This window comes from Aulonocara stuartgranti, assembly GCF_965226115.1.
Source record: "Aulonocara stuartgranti genome assembly, chromosome: 5".
NCBI classification, from domain to species: domain Eukaryota; kingdom Metazoa; phylum Chordata; class Actinopteri; order Cichliformes; family Cichlidae; genus Aulonocara; species Aulonocara stuartgranti.
The window spans coordinates 18,590,185-18,612,805 of NC_138943.1; the positions used below are offsets into that span (position 1 = coordinate 18,590,185).

Below are 22,621 nucleotides of genomic sequence, written 5' to 3' on the forward strand. Positions count from 1 at the left end.
CTTCTGTTGGGTGGAGATCTGGTGACTGTGGAGACCATATAAATACACAAAACTCCAGGATCATTCTTGTCTTTATATGGGGACTATGCAGATGAATAGAGCTGCCACAGCCACTAGAGGACCCCCAAACTGCATGTTCAACCTCAATATATTTTGGGAGTTTGAAAATGACCTGTCTTTATTTGTAGCTGGCTCTATAGCCACGTCACGTGTTTAGTGAAGCACTTCTATGACTAAAAATTAAATTTAGGTTAAAAAAAAAATCAAGCTTCAATGATACAGAGACTGTGTCCTGTGTAATCACTACAAATTATGTTTTTGTTAGCACTTTGATATTTCTCTTGAAAAAAGTCTCAAAGTCTTTGTATTGTTTTAAATGTGATCTTTATGTTATTTGCACATCACTGCATTCAGTAATTGTTTACATTTTGTACAGCGTTTCCAACCATTTTGGAAATGAGGCTATAAGATGGGGAAAAAAATAAACGCCTTAGCAGGGAAGTCTTCTGTCCATGTGAACACAAAAAACATAACAAACAACAACTTTCCCTGTGTACAAGGCTTAGTTTGTCAAATTGAATTAAATAATGAATTAACAACAGGTGGTAAAATTTTTCTGTCTGATTGATACACTAAGTATCCAGCCTATATGGCAGAACAAATTCCTGGTTGTTTGCCGAGCTGGCGAGGAAGTCTGAGCTGTCAGTTAGAGCATTGGACTGTGGCTGGGCTGGAGGCTTTGAAGGGCACTCTGGCTGGCTGGAAGATTGGTTGATTGGTTGCAGAGGATAGGTGGGACCAACTGGAAAAAGAGAAGTTGGCATGAGATTGAAAATGCCATAAGATCTGTAATGTAAGAATCAACATTATCTAGCAGCAATGTCCACTCTAGTGTCTGATTACAGTTACTCAGAAGAGCAGAAAATGCAAAATAACTCTGCAGACCTTTGACACCATTTACTCAAGGTTGGTGTGCAGTGCATTTCTGCAAGAACTCTGTGTAAGCCTTGCAGCATTCAACAAACTGATTGCTTAGAATAATAATAAATCATTAAAAAATATATTTTAGATCGATCGATCGATCGATCGATCGATCGATCGATAGATCGATAGATAGTGTTCAAATCCACACTCACTTGCATCCTGATACGATGGTGGTGGCGTAAATGGCTGTTCATGGCTGAGTGGTATGGTCATGAGCACAGCTTGATTGCCAGGCATAGCTGGGTAACCAGGGTGCCCTGGTACTGGCTGGTAGGGCACTCTCTGATAGAACTGAGGGGGTACTGGGTACTGAGGGTACTGCTGTGGATACTGCTGAGGTGTGGCAGTGACCAAGGTGTGGGTAGCAGCAGCCACCTCAGCTGTAAGCACACAAATAACAATACATGAGAAATGTGGTACTTCTAAGTTATTTATAGCTTGGGTTGTTTTATGTGTATTGAATAATACAGCTATGATCTGAATTATTCAGGTGTGAGGGGGAAAAATTGCTTCCATAAACATTCTTCAACACTCACAGAAATAAAGATGATGAAAGACTGTTTAAAATTCTACTAATTTTATATCCTGTTTATGTTTTTAAAATCTGTTTATATCCAGTTCTTCTTGTACACATTAGGAGTTAAATGCATGGAACAAAGGTAAAGGAAACAGAAATCTCAGCTTTTGTTCTGACTATGAATACAGACCTCAAATTAATAAATTATAAATGATTAATGTAAACATATGCAACTCATGTCAGGTTAAATCCTCATAATATAATAATATCAGACATACACAGCAAATACATGCTAGCTTTACTATGTTTGGCAGCGTCAAAGATTGAAAAATTTGGGGAAAAGGCTGCTGTAATGGGTCAAAATTATCTCAAAAGAAATTCCGCTATTCTTTCTTTTTGTATCCAGGAGGACACAAATATATGAAAAATCAACAAACATAAAGAAACTCCAGTTGTTTAATGTCAGAAAGACAACAGCATTGTTTAGGAAAAAGCACTCACAGATCAAGTGTTATGCACTTAATGAGACAAATGATACCACTTCTCCCACTGGAGTAAATAACTTTAAAAAGGCCTGGGAATCTTTTTGGACTTCCTAAAAAACTTGGAAGTGAAAGAGATAACTTATGGATAGATGTTTAATGACCCGGCAGTATTTACTTTGTTATATGTTCTAAACCAACTCAGAACCTTCTTTTTTGATTCGCACCACCCTCTGAAACACAAACTCAGGGTAATCAGGACCCTGCAACACCGGGCAGAAAAGATTCCCTCTGAGCCAGAAGGGAAAGAAAAGAAACACATGGGTACAGAAAGTTCTTAAAACATGTGGTTATAACAACAGAAATAATCACATTACATACGGAACAACACTGTCATTCCTTATGTAGCAGGTTTATCAGAGAAACTGCAAGCATGACATCCCAGTGCACTTCAAATCAAGCCTCACCCTCAGAAAAAAACAGATTGATCCCAAGGGCAAGACTCCAAAACACAAGCTAAACAACATAGTGTATGCTGTGCAGTGCAGCGAGGAGTGGAGAAACCAAACAGCCACTGCATAAATGCATGGCACAAAATAAAAGAGACACCTCAACAGTACAAGACTCTGCATCTAAAGGTCAAAGGTCACTCTTTTGAGGATGCCAGTGTTGACATGCTGCACAGAGAAGACAGATGGTTTGAAAGATGAGTGAAAGAGGCCAGCTACGTCCACTGTGAGCGACCATCTTTGAACAGAGTGGGTGGCTTACAAAACCAAACTCTGCCACCCGCAATGCAGTTTTGACATCCCTTCAACGCGCTTCAACCCTGACATCTTGCATCAGGTGACCTCAGTAAACCACATGACAGGATGAGGCAAGGTCTCATAGTGCTTTCACCCGAAACCTCTGGTGATAACGACGGAAACCTTTTTTACACCTTTGCTCATGTGATGATGCACATGATTAATAGTGGGTCAACAACCGTCCTGAGGGGCACCCCCACCAGAGTTACCTGCTCCACCTTTTGGTTTTAGAACTGAAGAAGCCTCTTGGATGAGAGCGGAAACATCTTCACAAAACAGTTTGGAAAACTTTCTTTCCAAGCCCCTTGGACTACTGTGACCAGGATGACTGAGATCCTGCACAACCAAACGTGTTTTTGTCTTTATGATTATGTAGTTTTGAAGTATGTAGACTGGTATAGGATTGCATATTTTAATTTAAAGCCGATTGTTTGATTAATAGAAAGAAGAATATGTTAGTTAACATGGAATATCAGTTCCTGACGCTTACAGACAAAACAAACCCATTTGAATTTTCACAATCTAAATAAGCTCTCTGAAACATAAATTAAGGATTTATCATTTATATATTCACATCAAATAGGCTATTTAGACCTTATGAATTGATCTACAGTTCAAAATGTATTGTATACTCTTATTAGGAGGGAATTCATATTATGAAGACATACAATAAGAACATCATGTAAGGGTTAAGTGTGTAGAGAATCAGAGAAACACAGGGGATTCTTTATTATCATACTCAAAATATGAATTCATCTGTGTTTAAGTACAGTGAAAATGAAAGCATGAACCAAGAAAACAAAACTGGTGGGAAAAGAGGTTGTTTTCAACACAACATCAGTCATCACAACCACTTCCTGTAAATAACATTTATCTGATATTGCCAAGTTAAGAAAGTTAAGAGTTTCAAGGTTACAAATATATTAATGTATGAGGCAAACATTTCGAAAAGCTCATAACAAAGAAGAATTCATCACATTTTGTTATGTTCTAAAGCTGTGAAGATTTTTAAATAGCCTTGTTTGCTGATGGACATCTACACATAAATATCGACTAAGATCAACTCTTATGTGTTATCTTAAAGAATGAACAGCAAAGGTTTAACAGCGGGGCAGAAGAAACAAGATGCTCAAGACAAACTGGAACGTCTGCTGCTCAGAGGCAGAGCTGTTCATCCTTTGCACTGACCACAATTCATTTGCAGGAGCATTAAAAAAGAAACAGCAGAAACCACAACTAAGCATAGCACACAGTATGTTCACACCTGTCATTTCTATTTATATTCTGGGAAAAATAAATAAAGCTCACTATGGAGGGTTTATAGTGAATGCAGCATCAATGCTAGCTCAGTGGGTGTTTTAATAAACCAAAGTGAAAATGTTCTATCGTTTTGTTGCTTTCAGTGGAAATACTGAAGTCAACATTGGTTCCAATTTCCCCACACAGTCTCTGGCAATTTACTTCCTTAAAAAAAAAACAGCCACAAATCACAAATTTCCATTTCTTTTTTTTTTTTTTAAATTTCATCTGTTAGTTCACATCTGAATTTTATTCAGAATTTTTCAGAATTTGAGAGAAAATAGTGAATTTTTCAGGATGACTTTCAGTAATTACTGAGTGTGGTGAATACAGGATGAACAGATATAAACGGCAGTTTCCATATTTCCCATAGGTATAAAATAAGTGTATGATGAACTGAATTATTGGTTGTGGTATTTTGATGACATTTAACAGAAGAAGGGAAAAAAATAGACACGCACAACAAACGACTGCTGCACCCACACAGCTGTTTTGAAGCACCATAAGAGGTCACTGAAAAAGCAAAGGTTTAGTCAAAAAGAACCTTAATGTCAAATGAGGAACTTCACAGCTCAGCAAAGTTAGCAAATCCTCTGTATGTATGTTATTACCCTCTGTATGATGCTGTGATTTTGACACGTTAGATCAGTTTGTGCTCTGTGTCTCAGTTCTTGTGTTTCTTGTCAGAGCAAACCTCTGCAGTAATGAAAGTCATGTGGTGGGTGAGCCAACAGACTTCAAGGGTAGCGTTTCAACCCTGTTCTCATGCAGGTGACCTACAAATGTGCAACAGCACGTTGCTCAACATCTTCACCTGCGTACAAGCTGTCGATAACTATTAGGAGTGATGTGGGTCAGGGTGAGCTTGTTCTCAGAGTTTGCAGACATACTTCATCTGTTTGAGTGTGACTGATATTTCAGTTTTGTGTATATTTTATCATGCAGACAGGATGTAAAATCCAGTATCTCTTTTATTTTTCAGTGTTTGACTCGTTTTTTCTGACATGGTGCTATTCACTAACTGAGAACATTCCTCCATTCAAAGGAACTGGGCTGCCATTTTTATACAACTAGTACTGGTTTCTTTACTACTTGTCACTTGTTGTGCTTAAATACTGTTCTTTAACATAAAATTGAGTGACTCCTTACATGTTTCAGATCATAACTGATGTGGTTTGAAATAGTTCTCGACTTAGTCTGGTCCTGAATTATATGAGCAGATTTCCTAAAGGAAAATTTGAGGGACTCAACCTTATGGATGGTTTGGGGGGGGGGGGGGGTTTGGAAAGACCCCAAGTTGCTCTCTGATGCAATTGGGTGCGATGGTTCATGCGTACACTGGCATGCCTACCTTTGTTTTTATGACAGCGCAGACCTGTTCGCAGAGACTTTACATCACAATGCTCAATGCATCTCCAGCCATCCATGTTAACATCCACAGCAGAGCGTAATCAATGCTTAACAAATTCCCTGCCACACATACACGTCCACACAAAAGAAAGTATCAGCTGTTGGCCATGGAGTACTTACAGTTTGGATTGGCAGCGCTCCTGCACAGACAGCTGCAGGTGAAGACACAGCACCAGAAGACAATGCCGAGTATAACATAGAGTAAGTTAAAGTCATTCATGACAGCAATAACAGGGAGAAGTGGAAGTGTATGATGGGAGTTCAACCTGAAAAGAGAACAAAGAAATTATTGTGCAAAACATTAAACAGAAGAAGAAATTGTTACATTGAAAAGAGTCATATTTTAACCAGCTAACAGTTTGTATAGGGGTGGTGTCAGTGTGTGCTCCTTCCTCAGTCCAGTCCTGTATGATCTTCTGACAAGATCTGCTTAATATCCTGAAAGTTGAAGTCTTGTACTCCTTATACTTTTGTTTTGATTCTTGCCTGGCTGACTGTCGCATAGTTTGTTCTCACTTTTCATTTTGACTCCTACAAGATACCTTTAAATATTACTGGGAAAGGCACTTTCCCCCCCTGACTTTTATGGAGGCCCTCTTTAGTAGCCTGGAGAATAACAGTGTGCAATTTTCAGTACTTCCAAGCACAATGAAATGACAATAGTTGAAATAGCACAACCTGCACTAGATAGAGGTTGCTACATGCAAACAAAAAACTAAATTCAATGTATTTTAAGTCATATCAAGGCCAGGAGGAACCCTGTCAATCCTCCAGCAGGCATGTAGAGACACATAGTTTAGGAAAGTTAGCGATAATGTGGGAAACAATCGAACAAACAACAAACCCCCACCACCAACAACAAAAACAACAACTGTGGCTCAACCTTTAGGTGGACTTCAGGTTTCACGTCCTGTTTCTCAACACCAATCGGAGTTTACAACACGCATGCACACACACACCTCTCTGTTCCTCTGCTGTAATTGCACATAGAGAAAAAGGGGAAAAGGGAACCATTTAAAAGAGAAATGATTTACCTTACACGACTGTCTTAAGGGTGATTTATTATAGATTGCAGGATAAAATAGAAAAATAAACAAAGTTGCTATTTTTTTTCTTGTTCGACTTGACAAAGTGCTCCTCGTTAAAAAAAACAAAAACAAAAAAAACATACATTTAAAGGACAGGAGATGGAAATATCATATAAAAGAATTAGTTATTAGTTATGACGATTCACTGCTCAGCGTTGGTTGTAAGAGGTTGTTGATTAAACTTGAGTTCCGTTTCAGAGGATGTGGTTCTGAGCGCTGCTGAACTGCACGTACAGAAAAATAAGGTGGAACCCCCCCCCAATGTTATAGTGTTAGTGAAAGGTTTAAAACACAAACGGTAACGTTAAAAAAAAATAACCTCACTGGCATCGCACCAATAACGGACTGCTTTTATTTTCGGTTTGAAGCCAACATCACAGACTGCATGAGACAGATGAGCTGATGCTGACAAGAACAACAAGTGTTTACAAATTTAAATGATCAAACTTACCGGATACACAAGGGGACAGGATCACACACAAAGCCAGCAATGACAGTTTTAGGGAAGTCTGGTCAGGAACTACTGCTGCAAAGATCTTGTTAGCAGAGCTGCTCTGGGCGTCGTTGCATGGTAAGACCTGGATGGGAAGTGGGCGGAGCCTTTTACCGTCATTTTATTACGGCGCAAAGTACAAACACCTGTGGACACACAATCCAACACCCCCACTTGTACACAGGTTGGGGAAAAACAATCCTCCGGAAAAAAACATCTTACATTCCAAACACAAATACAGAGAATTTTTCTAACTTAGACTTTGAAACTGGTTTCGTCATCATATCTGCTACCATTGACTCAGTTGGACAGTAATCAATGAGCACTTTCCTTTCATGTACAGCTGACCTTATAAAATGATATTTCACATCAATGTGTTTACATCTTTGTCTGTTCACTGGATTTTTTGACAAAGCGATTGTTCCCTGATTGTCCTCCAATATCATAGGTATTTCATACTCAAACTCATCAAGATCTTGAATCAAATAAGTCAAATACATACATTCCTGAACTGTTGCTGCTAATGCCATGTATTCGGCTTCACAAGTTGATAGTGCTGTAGTTGACTGCTTTTTGGTTTTCCATGATATCAAAGGACCATTTTCATTTAGGCTTACACAATAACCTGTCATACTGCGTCTATCAGAAACATCGGATGCCCAATCTGCATCACTGTATGCTTGTAGACCTAGTTTTCCACTTGAACATTTCCTAAAGCACAGTTCTTTTCCTCGACTACCTTTTAGATACCTCAGAACATGTTTCACTGCTGTCCAATCATCAACAGTTGGCGCATTGAAATGTTGTAACAATTTGCTGACAACATAGCTTAAATCAGGTCGCGTACAATAGCTCAGATAAATAAGACATCCTACCGCTTCACGATATCTCCTCACATCTGGTAATGTCTCGAATTTATCAGAATGAGTCCATTTCTGTTCACAGGGTGTTAACCTTGGCTTACAGTTTTGCATGTTAAATCTCTTTAAAATGTTCTCAATATATATTTTCTGTGACATTTTGACACATTCTTTTTCTTGAAGAAAATCTATTCCTAGAAAATGGTTAAGTTTCCCCAGATCTTTCATTTGGAATTTAGAAGAGAGCATTTCTTTCACGCCTGAAAGCACATTTTCATTGTTAGCTGCAATGAGTAAATCATCCACCCACACTATGATGATTACTTTTTCACTTTCAGTTTCTTTTGAATACACACAATGATCAGCAATATTTTGTCTAAATCCACAACTGCTTAAATAGTCATGTAAGGTTTGGTTCCAGTTACGACCCGATTGCTTCAGCCCATAAAGTGATTTCTTTAGTCTGTACACCAGTTTATTAGTCTCACTTGATTCTGTCTCAAAACCTTCTGGTTGTTGTATATATATTTCTTCATTTATTGGTGCGTGTAGATAGGCGGTTTTTACATCCATCTGGTGAACCAACATATCATCCTGAACCACTTTCTGCATCAAAACTCTCACACTCGATAAGTTAGCAGTCGGTGAAAAAGTCTCCTCATAATCAACTCCTTTTGTTTGACTAAAACCTTTAGCCACAAATCGAGCTTTATATCTGTCTGATCCGTCTGAGTTCTTTTTAACGGCATAAACCCATTTACCCCCCACTGCTTTCTTACCCTCTGGTAAAGTGGTTAAAGTAAATGTGTCATTCTCCTTAAGGGATTGAATTTCTTCATTCATCGCTCTTTCCCATTCTTTTGACTCACTTGACACAATAGCTTCGCTAAATGATGTGGGCATTTCACACAACAATCTGTAGCAATAATCAACACTGGTTTGCATCTGTTCATTTTCACACTCTTTCACATCCGTGATATAATCACTCAAATAATCAGGTCTCTTTCTGATTCTGGATGGATAACGTGTAGCTCCAGCAACTACTTTATCATCAGTTTTAACCTCGGACTCAGTTTGACTGCTTTCACTACCATCTGGAATATCCTCATCCTTCGTCTGTTTGGGTTCACCATCTTTTCTGGATTCATAAACCTCATCTTCATACATCTGATCACTCTGTGTTTGTTGATCCATTGTCGCGGGATTTAGTATTTTTATCAATCTGTGCTTTTCAACTTTCCCGGTTTTGGGAAATAGATCAAATATGCTGGACTATTTTTGTCATATCCCAAGAAAACACCTTTGTCGCATCTTGGATCCAGCTTTCCCCTATTTTGTTTATAAGCATAGCACAATGATCCGAATTTTTTCATTCTAGAAAGATCAGGTCTTTTTCCAGTTAACATCTTATACGCTGTCTGACCTGTGCGTTTGTTAAAACATCGGTTCCGAATCACTCCTGCGGTTTGTACTGCATATGGCCATAAAGACTTTGGCAATTCGCTCTCAACTAACATGCATCTCGCCATGTCAAAAAGTGTACGCCAGTTCCTCTCTGCTGTTCCGTTTTGATGAGGCGAATATGGCGCCGAAGTTTCCTGCCTAATGCCGTGTCTACTTAATAAATCTCTGAACTGTCTGCTTGTAAATTCAGTTCCATTATCAGAACGAATGCACTTGATTTTCCCATATGACGCCACCTCTGCAATAAATCTTTCAGTTGCTTGAGTTGTATCACTTTTGCTTTTCAGATTATATACAAATGTTGCACCTGAATAATCATCAACAAACGACAAAACATACTTAAACCCTTCTTTCGAGTTCGGCGTAATCGGACCAGCTAAATCCGTATGTACCAACTCTAATGCTGCCCTGGCCTTTTCATCTGGTTCTCGGTTCCTAGTTTGAGTAAACTTCCCTTGTATACAGGCTTCACATTGCATGTTTTTGTTGATTTTACCCTTAATTTCCATTCCATCAACGACATTTTGCAGATTTTGAACATCCTCATAATTACAGTGTCCTAGAATTTCATGCCACGTTTGCATATCAAAACATCCATTACATTTCTCTTCAAACTCTTGCACAGTGTTTATAAAGAACAGTCTCTCGTGTTCATATATAGGGAATTTTGTTCCATCAACATGTTTAAGAAAACTGTCCCCGTGTTTGAAAACCACAGTGGCTCCGTTACTAGTAGCTGCTTTTACTGACAAAATGTCCTGTGGAAACGATGGAATGTAGAGTGCTTGTTTCAATGTTACCTTGTGACTGCGTCCTTTACCAGAGGTGGGACCAAGTCATTGTTTTGCAAGTCTCAAGTAAGTCTCAAGTCTTTATCCTCAAGTCTCAAGTCAAGTCTCAAGTAATGTCAGGCAAGTCAGAGTCGAGTCTCAAGTCACTGGTGTAAAAGTCCGAGTCAAGTCACAAGTCTGAAACTTTGAATTTCAAGTCCTTTCGAGTCTTTAAAAAAAACAAACGAAAAAATAATGTTGCAGTTATGCTAAATGTAAATATTAGACCATGTAATTTTTAAATCTGTGTTTTTCTCAACACATGACAAAATAGTGAACTTAGAAAATATACACAAATTGTGAAATTGCACCTCTTTAAAATGCAGCTCAATTAAACCTAGCTCCAAGAATAATTTTCACCGACGGTTCTGAGATAAGCTGCATGTTATTCTTGGATGCGGTTGTAGGACCAGCTTTAAAATCGCATGACAAAAATATCATACACATTAAAAAAAACTGTATCACCAACGTAGCCTGGACAACATTTGCTAGTTAGATGAAGTCAGCTATCTCATCTTAGCATATTTATATGCATATTTATAATTATACGGTTCTTGGAGTGAGTGCATACACTCATGAAGTTTAGTAACTTCAGGTCACTGCAACAAGCCCAGGTACAGTTTACCGACGGATGGGTACAGGACCTTGAAATGCACCGTGTAGAACGAAAGACCATCGTACGTATCATAAGTTTACCAGTCTCACAAATCGTCGTCATAAATACACATTCGTTAACCGTTTATTAATAGGACCTTTGAGCTCAACGGTAATTAATTAGTAGTGGAAATAATTTCTGGTTCATTACAGAAATGTAGCAGTGACAACAATACTGTATGCTGTAATCGTACTGGGCAATTAGTGATACAAAAAAACTGTTTTATCCTGTGAATAAAAGTATATGTTTTTGTCAATGTACCATAATAACAGAAGCGAAACGCAATATTGTGTCAGGACAATTCACTATTTATGCACAATAAACAAAGGAGCATAGCGCGACAATTTCTGTTCTTGCTTGTAACCTATATCACCAATTATGTTATGAAAATGACGTATTAACTACTAATAAACACTGACCTTCGTGTAAATGCTTGGAGCAGACTAACCTGTGAGCTGGAGTGTTCTGGGACGTTATATTTGGTCTTTGAATGGCTGCAATCCAGGCCATCCGTCGCGTCTTTGTTACTTCGGAAACATGGCTCGAACAATTTCTCTTCAACGACTAATCCGATAACAACCGATCTCTTTACCCGTCGGCTTCCCGTGGCTGTCATGCGACCGGCTATTGCAGTTAATAATACAACAGCTTCTTGACATTTTTGTGTTTCTTTTTATCGCTGTGTGACTGATTTTAATTGAAAGCCTGCGTGCGCTAGTACCGCTTGCCACGAGTTCCCAGAATCCTTTGCGGTTCTACCCGTGAATGACGTCACATTTTCAATCTCTATATAATATGCATGTTAAATTTTATATTTGGGGTAAAATATCAAGTCTTTTCAAGTAAACCGGTTCAAGTCCAATTCAAGTCCCAAGTCATTGGTGTAAAAGTCCAAGTCAAGTCACAAGTCTTAGAACATTTTTTCAAGTCAAGTCTAAAGTCATAAAATTAATGACTCGAGTCTGACTCGAGTCCAAGTCATGTGACTCGAGTCCACACCTCTGTCCTTTACTGTCAATCATACTTATCTCAGCATCTCCTCGCCGCTTTGTAGCTCCTCTGCTCCGCCTTCCGTCAGCCAACTCTACACAATGAGCCTCGGGTCGAAATGTGTCATCAAAAGTCTTAAAACTCTCGATCTTCGTAAAGATATGTGACGTCGCTCCCGTATCCACCAGTAGCTGGTTATTCAGCATCTCTTGGCCGCCGTCCGGGACCCTCTGGGGTTCGGAGCCTGTCCTGAACGCGTAGTCCTTCTCCACAACCCCTCTCGCTTCATCCCGTCTTAGCTTCCTTCTACAGGTCGCATCTTTGTGTGTACTACTCCGGCAAAAACTGCACCATACTCTGGATCGGCACGTTCTTGCAGTGTGTCCCTTTAGTCCACATTTAAAACACACAATCTCATTATTCTTTGATCTTCGGTCATCTGCTCGCCATGAAGTAGAATCCTGGTCTAATTGCACTTTTGTCCTCATTACGTTGTCATCAGTTACAGCCGCACGCATTCTCTCGGTTTCTTCATAACTTCTGAGTTTTACTTTAAACTCTGAGAATGTGATTTTTGCTTCGCTCTGTGTAACGTGCACAATCAGGGGTTTAAACGTCTCTGGTAGACCTCTCATTATCATTGCGATCAGAAGTCCATCAGTTAATGACTCACCCGCATTTTTTAACGCTGTGATAATTGCTTCTGCTCGGATAATATAGTCCGTCACACTTTCATTCTTTTCATTTGTGAGAGAAGTAAGTTCGGTGTACAGACTTATGATCCTTGGCTTGCCCACTCCTGCATAATGACCTCTCAAAATTTTTAGGGCTTTCCGTCCGTCATCAACTGCATCTCTCATAACTAACGATAAACTTTTGTCATCCAGAAATTGTATCAACTCTGCATATGCTTCTGCATTTTTGTCATCATCTTCACCATCGGCTTCTTCATCACCCTCAGCCTTTAAGATGACATCTTTCAAACCTTGTAGTCTGAGATGACCAAGGAACTTCGTTTCCCATATCTCATATTTCCTTTCATCTCCATCAAACTGCAAACGGGAATATCGACTGCCCGACTCTGCCGTGCGTCTGCTCATGATGCACAAAAACGCTTACTCACTCAATCGTGCCAAACTTTTAACACCTGCCGGTAACCTGCGGCTTTCCAGGAAACGCTGCCCTTCCTTTGGCAGTTACAGGATCTCTAGGATCTCTTTCCTGCTGCTCTGGGCCCATAACCTGTTAGCAGAGCTGCTCTGGGCAGCGTTATGGCACGATAATCTTAAGGGAGAATAAAAAGTCGACACACATATCTCATTCCTGACGGAGGACTCTACCACTACACTTCTCCAGTGCATTCACAGAGTCGTTGCATGGTAAGACCTGGATGGGAAGTGGGCGGAGCCTTTTACCGTCATTTTATTACGGCGCAAAGTACAAACACCTGTGGACACACAATCCAACAGATCTTCTAAATGTGCCACCTTGCTCAGTTCATGTCCCAACCCACTTTTTTCATTCACAGACTATTTATATTCATGATCTATAAGTACGTCTTTATACACGGTCTTTATGAACAACAATGAGGTCACTGGGGACCGGACGTCGGTATTTATTTCATTTTCATCTTTAATATAATAATATTAGTAATAATAAAGATAATTATTATTATTACTGAAAACAAGACAGTAAGAATTGGTAGGCTGCTAATCGATTACTAATCGGCTTTTATTTTGAAAATACTCTTCAGCGCGGTTTGCGGAACCGCACCGGAGCGACTGGGCCACTTTTATTTCAAGTGAGGAAAGAAAGAAAGAAAGAAAGAAAGAAAGAAAGAAAGAAAGAAAGAAATCATAGTAAGCTTAACAGGTCGATTAAATTTTCACTTTAAGGATATTCCACGAAAGAAAGTCAAGACAAACACAAAATGAGTTGTCACAGCCGATTTATTAGTGCAAAGCCCTCTGGGTTAACCAAAGAGCCTCAGGGTAAATTCTCAAAAATGCTAAACGTGAGCGGAAAATATTTGGGGGAGAATTATTTATTTATTTATTTATTTGGGGGGGGGGGGGGGGGGGGTGTAAGTGAAAGACGCAGTCAGTTGATTTCAATAATTATCACACAACACACAACAGGGGGTAAATTACAGAATTGAACACATCCAATAAGGGAGCGAGTGGTGTCCTAACAGCAATAATACAGTGTAATCAGCACCCAATTTAAGATAAACGAGAGGAGGCTTATTTTGTCAAACTGTTTTTATATGTGCTGGTAGGCGAAAAACAACTTGAGGTTTTAAGGAAAATGAATCCAGAATAAACCCTCGGTGATGAATGTTTCACTCTTTGTTTCCAACAGACTTAGAAGGTAATCCACACAAATACAGGGGAAAAGGTTCAAGGCACTTCAAAGGTTTTTCTAGGAACTATAGGTGACACCACAAGAAAACAAATAAACTTTTCTTCAATGAAAAAAATAATTTTCATAATAAAAGAATATAACAAAATAATAAAAGAAGTTATTAAACTTCACAATCATGCCCAAACTGCAGTAAGTTCTTTTTTTCTCACTTAAACAACTGAAAATAAAGTGCTCTGCTACTAGAAAGAGATTGAAAAGAAGTTCCTGTAAAACCAACTGAGATACTTTACCTTAACAAACAAAAACAAGTGTTATTGTTCTCACTGATGCAGCTTTACTGTCCCAGCATTTCTACCTTTAGCCACTAAAATACATGAACCAAGTTACTCTGCAGTTTCTCATCTTCATTCCAATTCTGCCATTTGTGCCAAATATGTTGAATCATTTATGTGTCTGGTTGTGGCACTGTGACTATTAAGTCTAGGGTAGAACAAACTCAGGGTCGCATGCAGAGCTCGTTAGGAAGTCGGTGCTATCCAGTAGACCGTTGTACTCATGCACAATACCCTCTGAAGGGTACAGTGGATCGCTGGGGATGAACACAGTCTGGCTGGAAGGCATCAGGTGGAGTGTACTAACTGGAAAAAGAAAGAGAACTTAGCGTGAGACCACAGTCACACTAAAAATAAATTTAACAGCAAGAATAAGTAAAATATTACACAGCAGCAATTTGAACCTTAGCATTAGATGACAAATATTCTGAAGAGAAAGAAACTACAATATTGTGTCTTAATCTGCAAACTTAATATAATGTGTTGTCACTGTAGGTCAGTGTGCTTTTGTGCAACTCTTAATCTTTGTTCAATAATTTGCAGATCTATTTGAGAATGCACCACTCTTAAAGTAACAAATTAGCTTCAATATCAGATTATGCATTCATTTTAAAAGTTATTATCTTTAATTGAAAGAAAAGGTGTCCTAATTTAGATTCAGTCAAATTCAAAAACATGTTGAATTTTGCTCTAATTTGTGTCATGTTTCTTTTTCATCATTTCTGTGTCTCTGGTGTTCGGCAGGACACTGATTACACTGCGTTGCACCCAAGTTTCTCTGCTCTGCATGAGTCAACAGAGTCTGGATGCCTGTAGAAAAGCTGACATCAATATTTCACTTATCCATACTAATATATTTTGGACACACTAACTTGTTTCCTCATACGATGGTGGTGGTGTTTGTGGGAATGGTTGTTCATGGTTTGGTGATGTGGTCATGAGCTCTGCTGGTGTTGGCTGGTAGGAGGCTCTCTGGTGGGAATGAGAGGTATGAGTAGCGGTAGCCACCTCAGCTGTAAGCATACAAGTAACAAGAGATAAGAAATGTTACAGCTTTGGCCGTTGTATATGAAATGAAGGAGTGCAGCTATAAGTATCACCTGTTAGTGGTGATGGAGTACTTACACTCTTCTTCATTGGCAGCAATCTTGCACAAGTAGCTGCAGAAGCTGATAAAGAATGACAAGATACCAACGAGAAAGACGTAGTACATTTCACTCATGACAGCAGTGGTAGCAGGAAATGGATGTGTAGGAACAGTGTTCAGTCTGAATAGGCAACAAAGAAATAATTATCTAATGCAAAAACAAAACTGAAGAAAATGTTGGGATTTATTGTTCACCAAATCAAATTGAGGCAAAGCATAGCGACCAGAGTATGATTAAAAACCAGTAAGAGAATACACAAAAATTCAGCAGTCATATTTAAATCAAGTAACAGTTTATATAGGGGTGTGCGTAATCCTTTAGGCAGTTCTGACAGCATCTGCTTAATGTCCCAATTGTTGAAGTCCTTTGCTGTAGCCTACTCCTTTTGTTCTGATCTTCACCTGCCTCGCTGACTGTAGCATAGTTTTTCTCACTTTCGATTTTGACTCCTACAAGGCGCATTTTTCCACCCTCGAAATTTCAGATTATTTCAGATAAAATAATAAGCAGTTGTTTAATTCAGATCAGATCAGAGCAGAAGCACGTTGGCTTTATGGAGTTGTTAATTAAGCTCGAGTTTCGTTTCAGAGGCTGTGGTTCTGGGTGCTGTTTAACTGTACGTAAAGGGTGACTGAAACAAACTAATGTTAGAGAGTTAATGGAAGGTTTTTGTTTTTTTAAGTAACCTTATTGATATCGTCCTATAGCCGTCAGGGTTTTTTTTGTTTTTAATTAAATTTTATTTTCGGTTTGAAGCCAAAATCACAGACTGCATGCCGAAACACGCAGTCCGATATGTGATGCTGATAAGAACACCTACACAGAGTTAAATATTTAAACTCACCGGATACACGATGGGACGGGAGCACACCCAGAGCCAACACGTCTTAGAGGAAGGGGTCTGATCTGAACCCCTTAACGCGAAACTACTTGCTGTAGATCTTCCACACACGTGGCCTCCACACTGAATGCATATTCCAGCCCACTGACAGCCTTCTTCCATTCACAGACAATTTACAATCATGATCTATAAGCACATCTTTTCTTATGAACATGGCCATAACAGTGAGGTCACAGAAGTCTGTTTGTTTATTTATTGTCGAATTAAAATCAAGACAGTAAAAATTGGCATGTTAACAATTAATTTTTGACGCTTTAGATGGCTTTTACTTTGAAAATTCTCGACTGCAAGTTTGGCGAAACCGCACAGGCTCGAAACTCCGACACTTTTATTTCATAAGAGGAAAAAAACATATTGATAGTAAGTTTAATCGATCGTAATTTATTTGCTACTTCAAAGGTATTCCGTGCCAGAAAATCAATAACGACAAAATGAGTTTTCACAACTCTCATAACAATATTTAGGCCAGATTAATTAATCTGGTTTGGTTTACCAGCCAGAGCTGGACTGGCAAACTGGCATACCTGCAATCTACCAGTTTCCGGCGCCCCGATGGGTAAGTGTATTTTTAATTATTTTTGTTGTCAATATCACTACACAGGCTAAGGTACAGGATGTACAGTACAGGGAGTGCAGAATTATTAGGTAAGTTGTATTTTTGAGGAATAATTTTATTATTGAACAACAACCATGTTCTCAATGAACCCAAAAAACTCATTAATATCAAAGCTGAATGTTTTTGGAAGTAGTTTTTAGTTTGTTTTTAGTTTTAGCTATTTTAGGGGGATATCTGTGTGTGCAGGTGACTATTACTGTGCATAATTATTAGGCAACTTAACAAAAACAAATATATACCCATTTCAATAATTTATTTTTACCAGTGAAACCAATATAACATCTCCACATTCACAAATATACATTTCTGACATTCAAAAACAAAACAAAAACAAATCAGCGACCAATATAGCCACCTTTCTTTGCAAGGACACTCAAAAGCCTGCCATCCATGGATTCTGTCAGTGTTTTGATCTGTTCACCATCAACATTGCGTGCAGCAGCAACCACAGCCTCCCAGACACTGTTCAGAGAGGTGTACTGTTTTCCCTCCTTGTAAATCTCACATTTGATGACGGACCACAGGTTCTCAATGGGGTTCAGATCAGGTGAACAAGGTGGCCATGTCATTAGTTTTTCTTCTTTTATACCCTTTCTTGCCAGCCACGCTGTGGAGTACTTGGACGCATGTGATGGAGCATTGTCCTGCATGAAAATCATGTTTTTCTTGAAGGATGCAGACTTCTTCCTGTACCACTGCTTGAAGAAGGTGTCTTCCAGGAACTGGCAGTAGGACTGGGAGTTGAGCTTGACTCCATCCTCAACCCGAAAAGGCCCCACAAGCTCATCTTTGATGATACCAGCCCAAACCAGTACTCCACCTCCACCTTGCTGGCGTCTGAGTCGGACTGGAGCTCTCTGCCCTTTACCAATCCAGCCACGGGCCCATCCATCTGGCCCATCAAGACTCACTCTCATTTCATCAGTCCATAAAACCTTAGAAAAACCAGTCTTGAGATATTTCTTGGCCCAGTCTTGACGTTTCAGCTTGTGTGTCTTGTTCAGTGGTGGTCGTCTTTCAGCCTTTCTTACCTTGGCCATGTCTCTGAGTATTGCACACCTTGTGCTTTTGGGCACTCCAGTGATGTTGCAGCTCTGAAATATGGCCAAACTGGTGGCAAGTGGCATCTTGGCAGCTGCACGCTTGACTTTTCTCAGTTCATGGGCAGTTATTTGGCGTCTTGGTTTTTCCACACGCTTCTTGCGACCCTGTTGACTATTTTGAATGAAACGCTTGATTGTTCGATGATCACGCTTCAGAAGCTTTGCAATTTTGAGACTGCTGCATCCCTCTGCAAGATATCTCACTATTTTTGACTTTTCTGAGCCTGTCAAGTCCTTCTTTTGACCCATTTTGCCAAAGGAAAGGAAGTTGCCTAATAATTATGCACACCTGATATAGGGTGTTGATGTCATTAGACCACACCCCTTCTCATTACAGAGATGCACATCACCTAATATGCTTAATTGGTAGTAGGCTTTCGAGCCTATACAGCTTGGAGTAAGACAACATGCATGAAGAGGATGATGTGGACAAAATACTCATTTGCCTAATAATTCTGCACTCCCTGTAAAGGGAGACCGAAGGGCCGCTGCACATCGATCTATCCGTGAGAAAATGTATATACAAAGGAGCAGTCAGTTCATTTCAATAATTACCTAGAGCATAAATTACAGATCCAGAATTCAGCTCACTCAATGGGGGAGCGTGTGATGTCCTAACAAAAATAATACAGTGTAAACGCATCTTTTACACACTGAAAACAACATGCATTAAAAAAGTGGAACTGTATGTGTTCAGGAAGTGTGAGTGATCAGCTGACCTGACATGAATGGAGAAAAAACCCTCAGTAATAAATGTTTGCACTCTTTGAATTCATTCACATGGGGCATGACTTACAAGGCAATGCACACAAATACACAGAGAAAAAGGGTTAACAGCACTTTGCAGGTCTGCAGTAAATTCATAGATAGCGATGAGACGATATCCACAGATACTAGAGACGCACTGTTTAACAACTGATTGTTTTTCTAAAATCTATAACTCAAACCGTATCCAATGTAAAAAAATATAATAAGAGACTATAATAAAATAATAACAAAAGTTATTAACTTCACAATGATTTTCTGTACAACCGCCTGACTTTAACGTCAGCTTCTTTAACGTGTTCATATTTATCTTGCATGTGCATCCATCGATGCATTTCTAATGAACACTGAAACACCTTCTAACTGCTGACAACTGAATCTGACTGTCAAGTACTTTCCCCGATAGAGAGTAAAGACAAGAGGGAGAGATCTTGAGGAATAAGGCCAAAGACAATTAGTGAGAAACAGTGACCTTATGTTTCAATTTTTCTAAATAACTTGAGCCACTAAAAACTGGTTTAAAGAATAAAATTGAAAATACATCAAGTTACACTGCTGTGTCTCATCTTCATTCAAAGTACATACTTCCATTTGAGCCAAATATTTTGCATCATGTTTGTGTCTGCTTGGGGCGCTATGACTATTAAGCCTAGCGTATAACAAATTCAGGGTCGCATGCAGTGCTGGTTAGGAAGTCTGTGCTGTCCTGTAGACCGTTGTGCTCATGCACAGTACCCTCTGATAGGTACAGTGGGATGAACACTGTCTCACTGGAAGGCATCAGTTGTAGAGGGTAGGCAGGACCAGCTGGAAACAGAAAGACAACTTAGCATGAGACCACGATCATACCAAAAAACTTAATATTACCAACAAATGCAGTTCTGTAGTGTAAAAATAAATATTATACAGCAGCAATTGGAACCTTAACAGCAGAGGATTTCCAGAGAGCCACGGTTTTGGTTTTCAAAGCCTGTTTTGACCTGTTTAGTCTAAAAAATATATTGTTTTCATAGTTTTTGTAAAATACAGGGTTGATCAAAATCCAAACTAACTTGTTTCCTCGTATGATGGTGGTGGTCTTAGGAATGGCTGTTCATGGCTGGGTGATGTGGTCATGAGCTCAGCTGGGTCATCAGGCTGAGCTGGTGCTGGCTGGTAGGACGCTCTCTGGTGGGACTGAGAGGGCCCAGGTGCTGCAGTCGGTTGCTGAGTGTACTGCTGAGAAGTGCTGTTGACATTTATGGTGTGGCCAGCGGTAGCCATCACAGCTGTAAGCAAAGAAGCAACAAAAATGTTGTATTCATGAGGTATCTATAGCTTTGGTTGTTTTACATGAAGCAGCTGAGTTATTCAAGTGTGGGAAAAAGTGTTTAATTAGTTTCACTTATATCCAACACGTGTACAAACAGTGATAATAGAAGACTGTTTACCATGTCATGAATGTTAAACTACTTTTTTATTTAGTTCTAAACTGATTTTCACACACTGTCATTCTCTCAATTTAATAAATATGATGTAATTTCCTCTGTTAAATATAGAGGTTTACGTTGTTTTTCCACTGTACTTAGACTTCACTGTGTGAGTACAGTTGAAAATGGAACGGAAGAAAAAGAACTGTGGGAAGACAAGGTGTGAACAGAGTGGTAGTCAACAAAACCACTTCCCGTGAAGAACATTTATGTGGCATTGTCTAGTTAACAAACAGGTTCAAGGTACCAACAACAGTAACGTGTGAGGCCTATTAGTTACTTATGAACCTAACATTTCACACAATACAAAGACAAACTGATTACATGTAGTTAAGCTCTGGATCTGAGATTTATTGCACACTCTACTATCTGAGGTTTATTTTAGAAGATTTTTGAATAGACGTGTCCACTGATGGAGAACATTTACACATAAATGTAGACTGAAATTGATTCTCACATGTTGTCTTGAAAAATGCAAAGCAACAGCTTAACAGTGCAGCCGGTCACAGTCAGGAAACAAGAACACAATCCTAAATGTCTGCTGCTCAGAGGCAGATCTGCACTTTCTTTGTACTCACAAGTCATTTACAGGAAAATTCAGAAAGGAAACAGCAGAAACGATGAGCAAACACACCCCACAGTATGTTTACACCTGTGAGGTTGGTCCCTTTTCTAGGAATGTAAAACGAGTAGTGAGGGCAACAAAAAAAAAAGTTACTTCAACAGGTATTTAAACAAGTTTAATTCCATCAGTTCTTAGAAGATTCTTAAATGTTACTGAAGTATGTATCACAAACTTGGACACAATGAGGGGGAACATGATAAGGAACAGAGGAAGACTCAGACAATATACACACAGAGGATCGTGACGGGACAGGCCCCAGGTGGGTACGCAGCTGACACTAATCACTCGCTAAGGAGACAAGGGAAGTAAAAAACAATACACACGAGGCAGGAGACTATCAAAATAAAGCAAACAGCACACACTCAGCTCTAGACTGAGACACGTGAACTTGACACTGGACTGGACCACAGATGAATTAATATGGAAGGACAGAGAGACCAGATAGACATGGGAACATGATCGGGAAAACAAAGGATAACGAAACATGGAGACTAAACAGACTAGAACAGGAGTCACTGATGACAATATAGATATGAGACCAGGAACAGACTAGACACTAATGGGAACTAACATAACAAAACAAAGAACCATGAACTAGAAATAAAAAACTCAGATGCACTAGAGAAACAAAACTCAAGACTAACTGATATAAAACTACTACTACTAAACCAATACAGAACTAGAAAATCTCTTATCCAAACGAATGATTCACAAGACCATAATAAACTCAAAAACTGGGTCAAAGACCGTGGAGCGTGACCTGGGTTTTTGCTTCAGCTGCTGCCAGAACTGCACTCCCCTTAACCTGCCTGCACTTGTCAGGAGAACCTCAACTGGAATGCTGTTGTTAGAACTCAAAGATATCCCTGATCTGCCAGATATTCCCTGTCCAGATGAACTACCTGGTTGACCTAAACTCATCTAACATTCAGTTGATCATTAAGTAGCAGGTGTGCAAAGTAGTGATCAAATCACAATACTACCACGTGCAGGAGATATGGATATGTTGTTAAGTTAGTATTCATCTGGAACAAAGATACAAAAAACAAAACGTAAAAACTCAGATGCAAATGTTTTAGGGGGTATAATTTTTTTAACATGTATGCTTGTTTTTACACATTCATACATATCAAACTTGGTATCAGTGACTGATGATTATCATGTCATTGTCTTAGTAGTCTTTTTGACCTCTAGGAGAAGATGCACAGAAAATTGTGTTTTTCTAATTGAAACAGCATCTCAGCAATGTTACATTTCATTGTAACTGGCATTATAATTATGTAATCCAAGGTTTTAATTTTGTTCCCCCAAAGAGAGAGAGTATGTAATCAGTTCTGTCTGCCTGTCTGTTTGTTAGTAGTCTAGTGTTCACAGTTTTCAATGTTGTGTAATCTCCAAAGGTTGATTCTGTTCATCTGGA

General features: G+C 39.2%; 1 protein-coding gene across 4 annotated transcripts; it reads right to left on the reverse strand.

Moving 5' to 3' along the window:
• Positions 1–361: 361 nt before the first annotated feature.
• Positions 362–13,432, reverse strand: LOC309706550 (uncharacterized protein). Of its 4 annotated transcripts, XR_014276757.1 has the most exons (6): positions 11,913–13,432; positions 7,038–7,164; positions 6,382–6,472; positions 5,619–5,764; positions 1,137–1,364; positions 362–802 (listed from the first exon to the last, which is right to left on the reverse strand). XR_014276757.1 is itself a non-coding variant. In XM_082533193.1 (5 exons), exons 3-5 carry the CDS (start codon positions 5,716–5,718, stop codon positions 633–635), a joined length of 498 nt encoding a protein of 165 aa, XP_082389319.1. In that variant the 5' UTR covers positions 5,719–5,764; positions 6,382–6,472; positions 7,038–7,225; the 3' UTR covers positions 362–632. The 4 variants fall into 4 exon arrangements, 2 of the variants coding, with proteins under 2 accessions (XP_082389319.1, XP_082389318.1); XR_014276756.1 differs by lacking the exon at positions 6,382–6,472; XM_082533193.1 differs by lacking the exon at positions 11,913–13,432 and having other exon boundaries at positions 7,038–7,225.
• Positions 13,433–22,621: the final 9,189 nt, after the last annotated feature.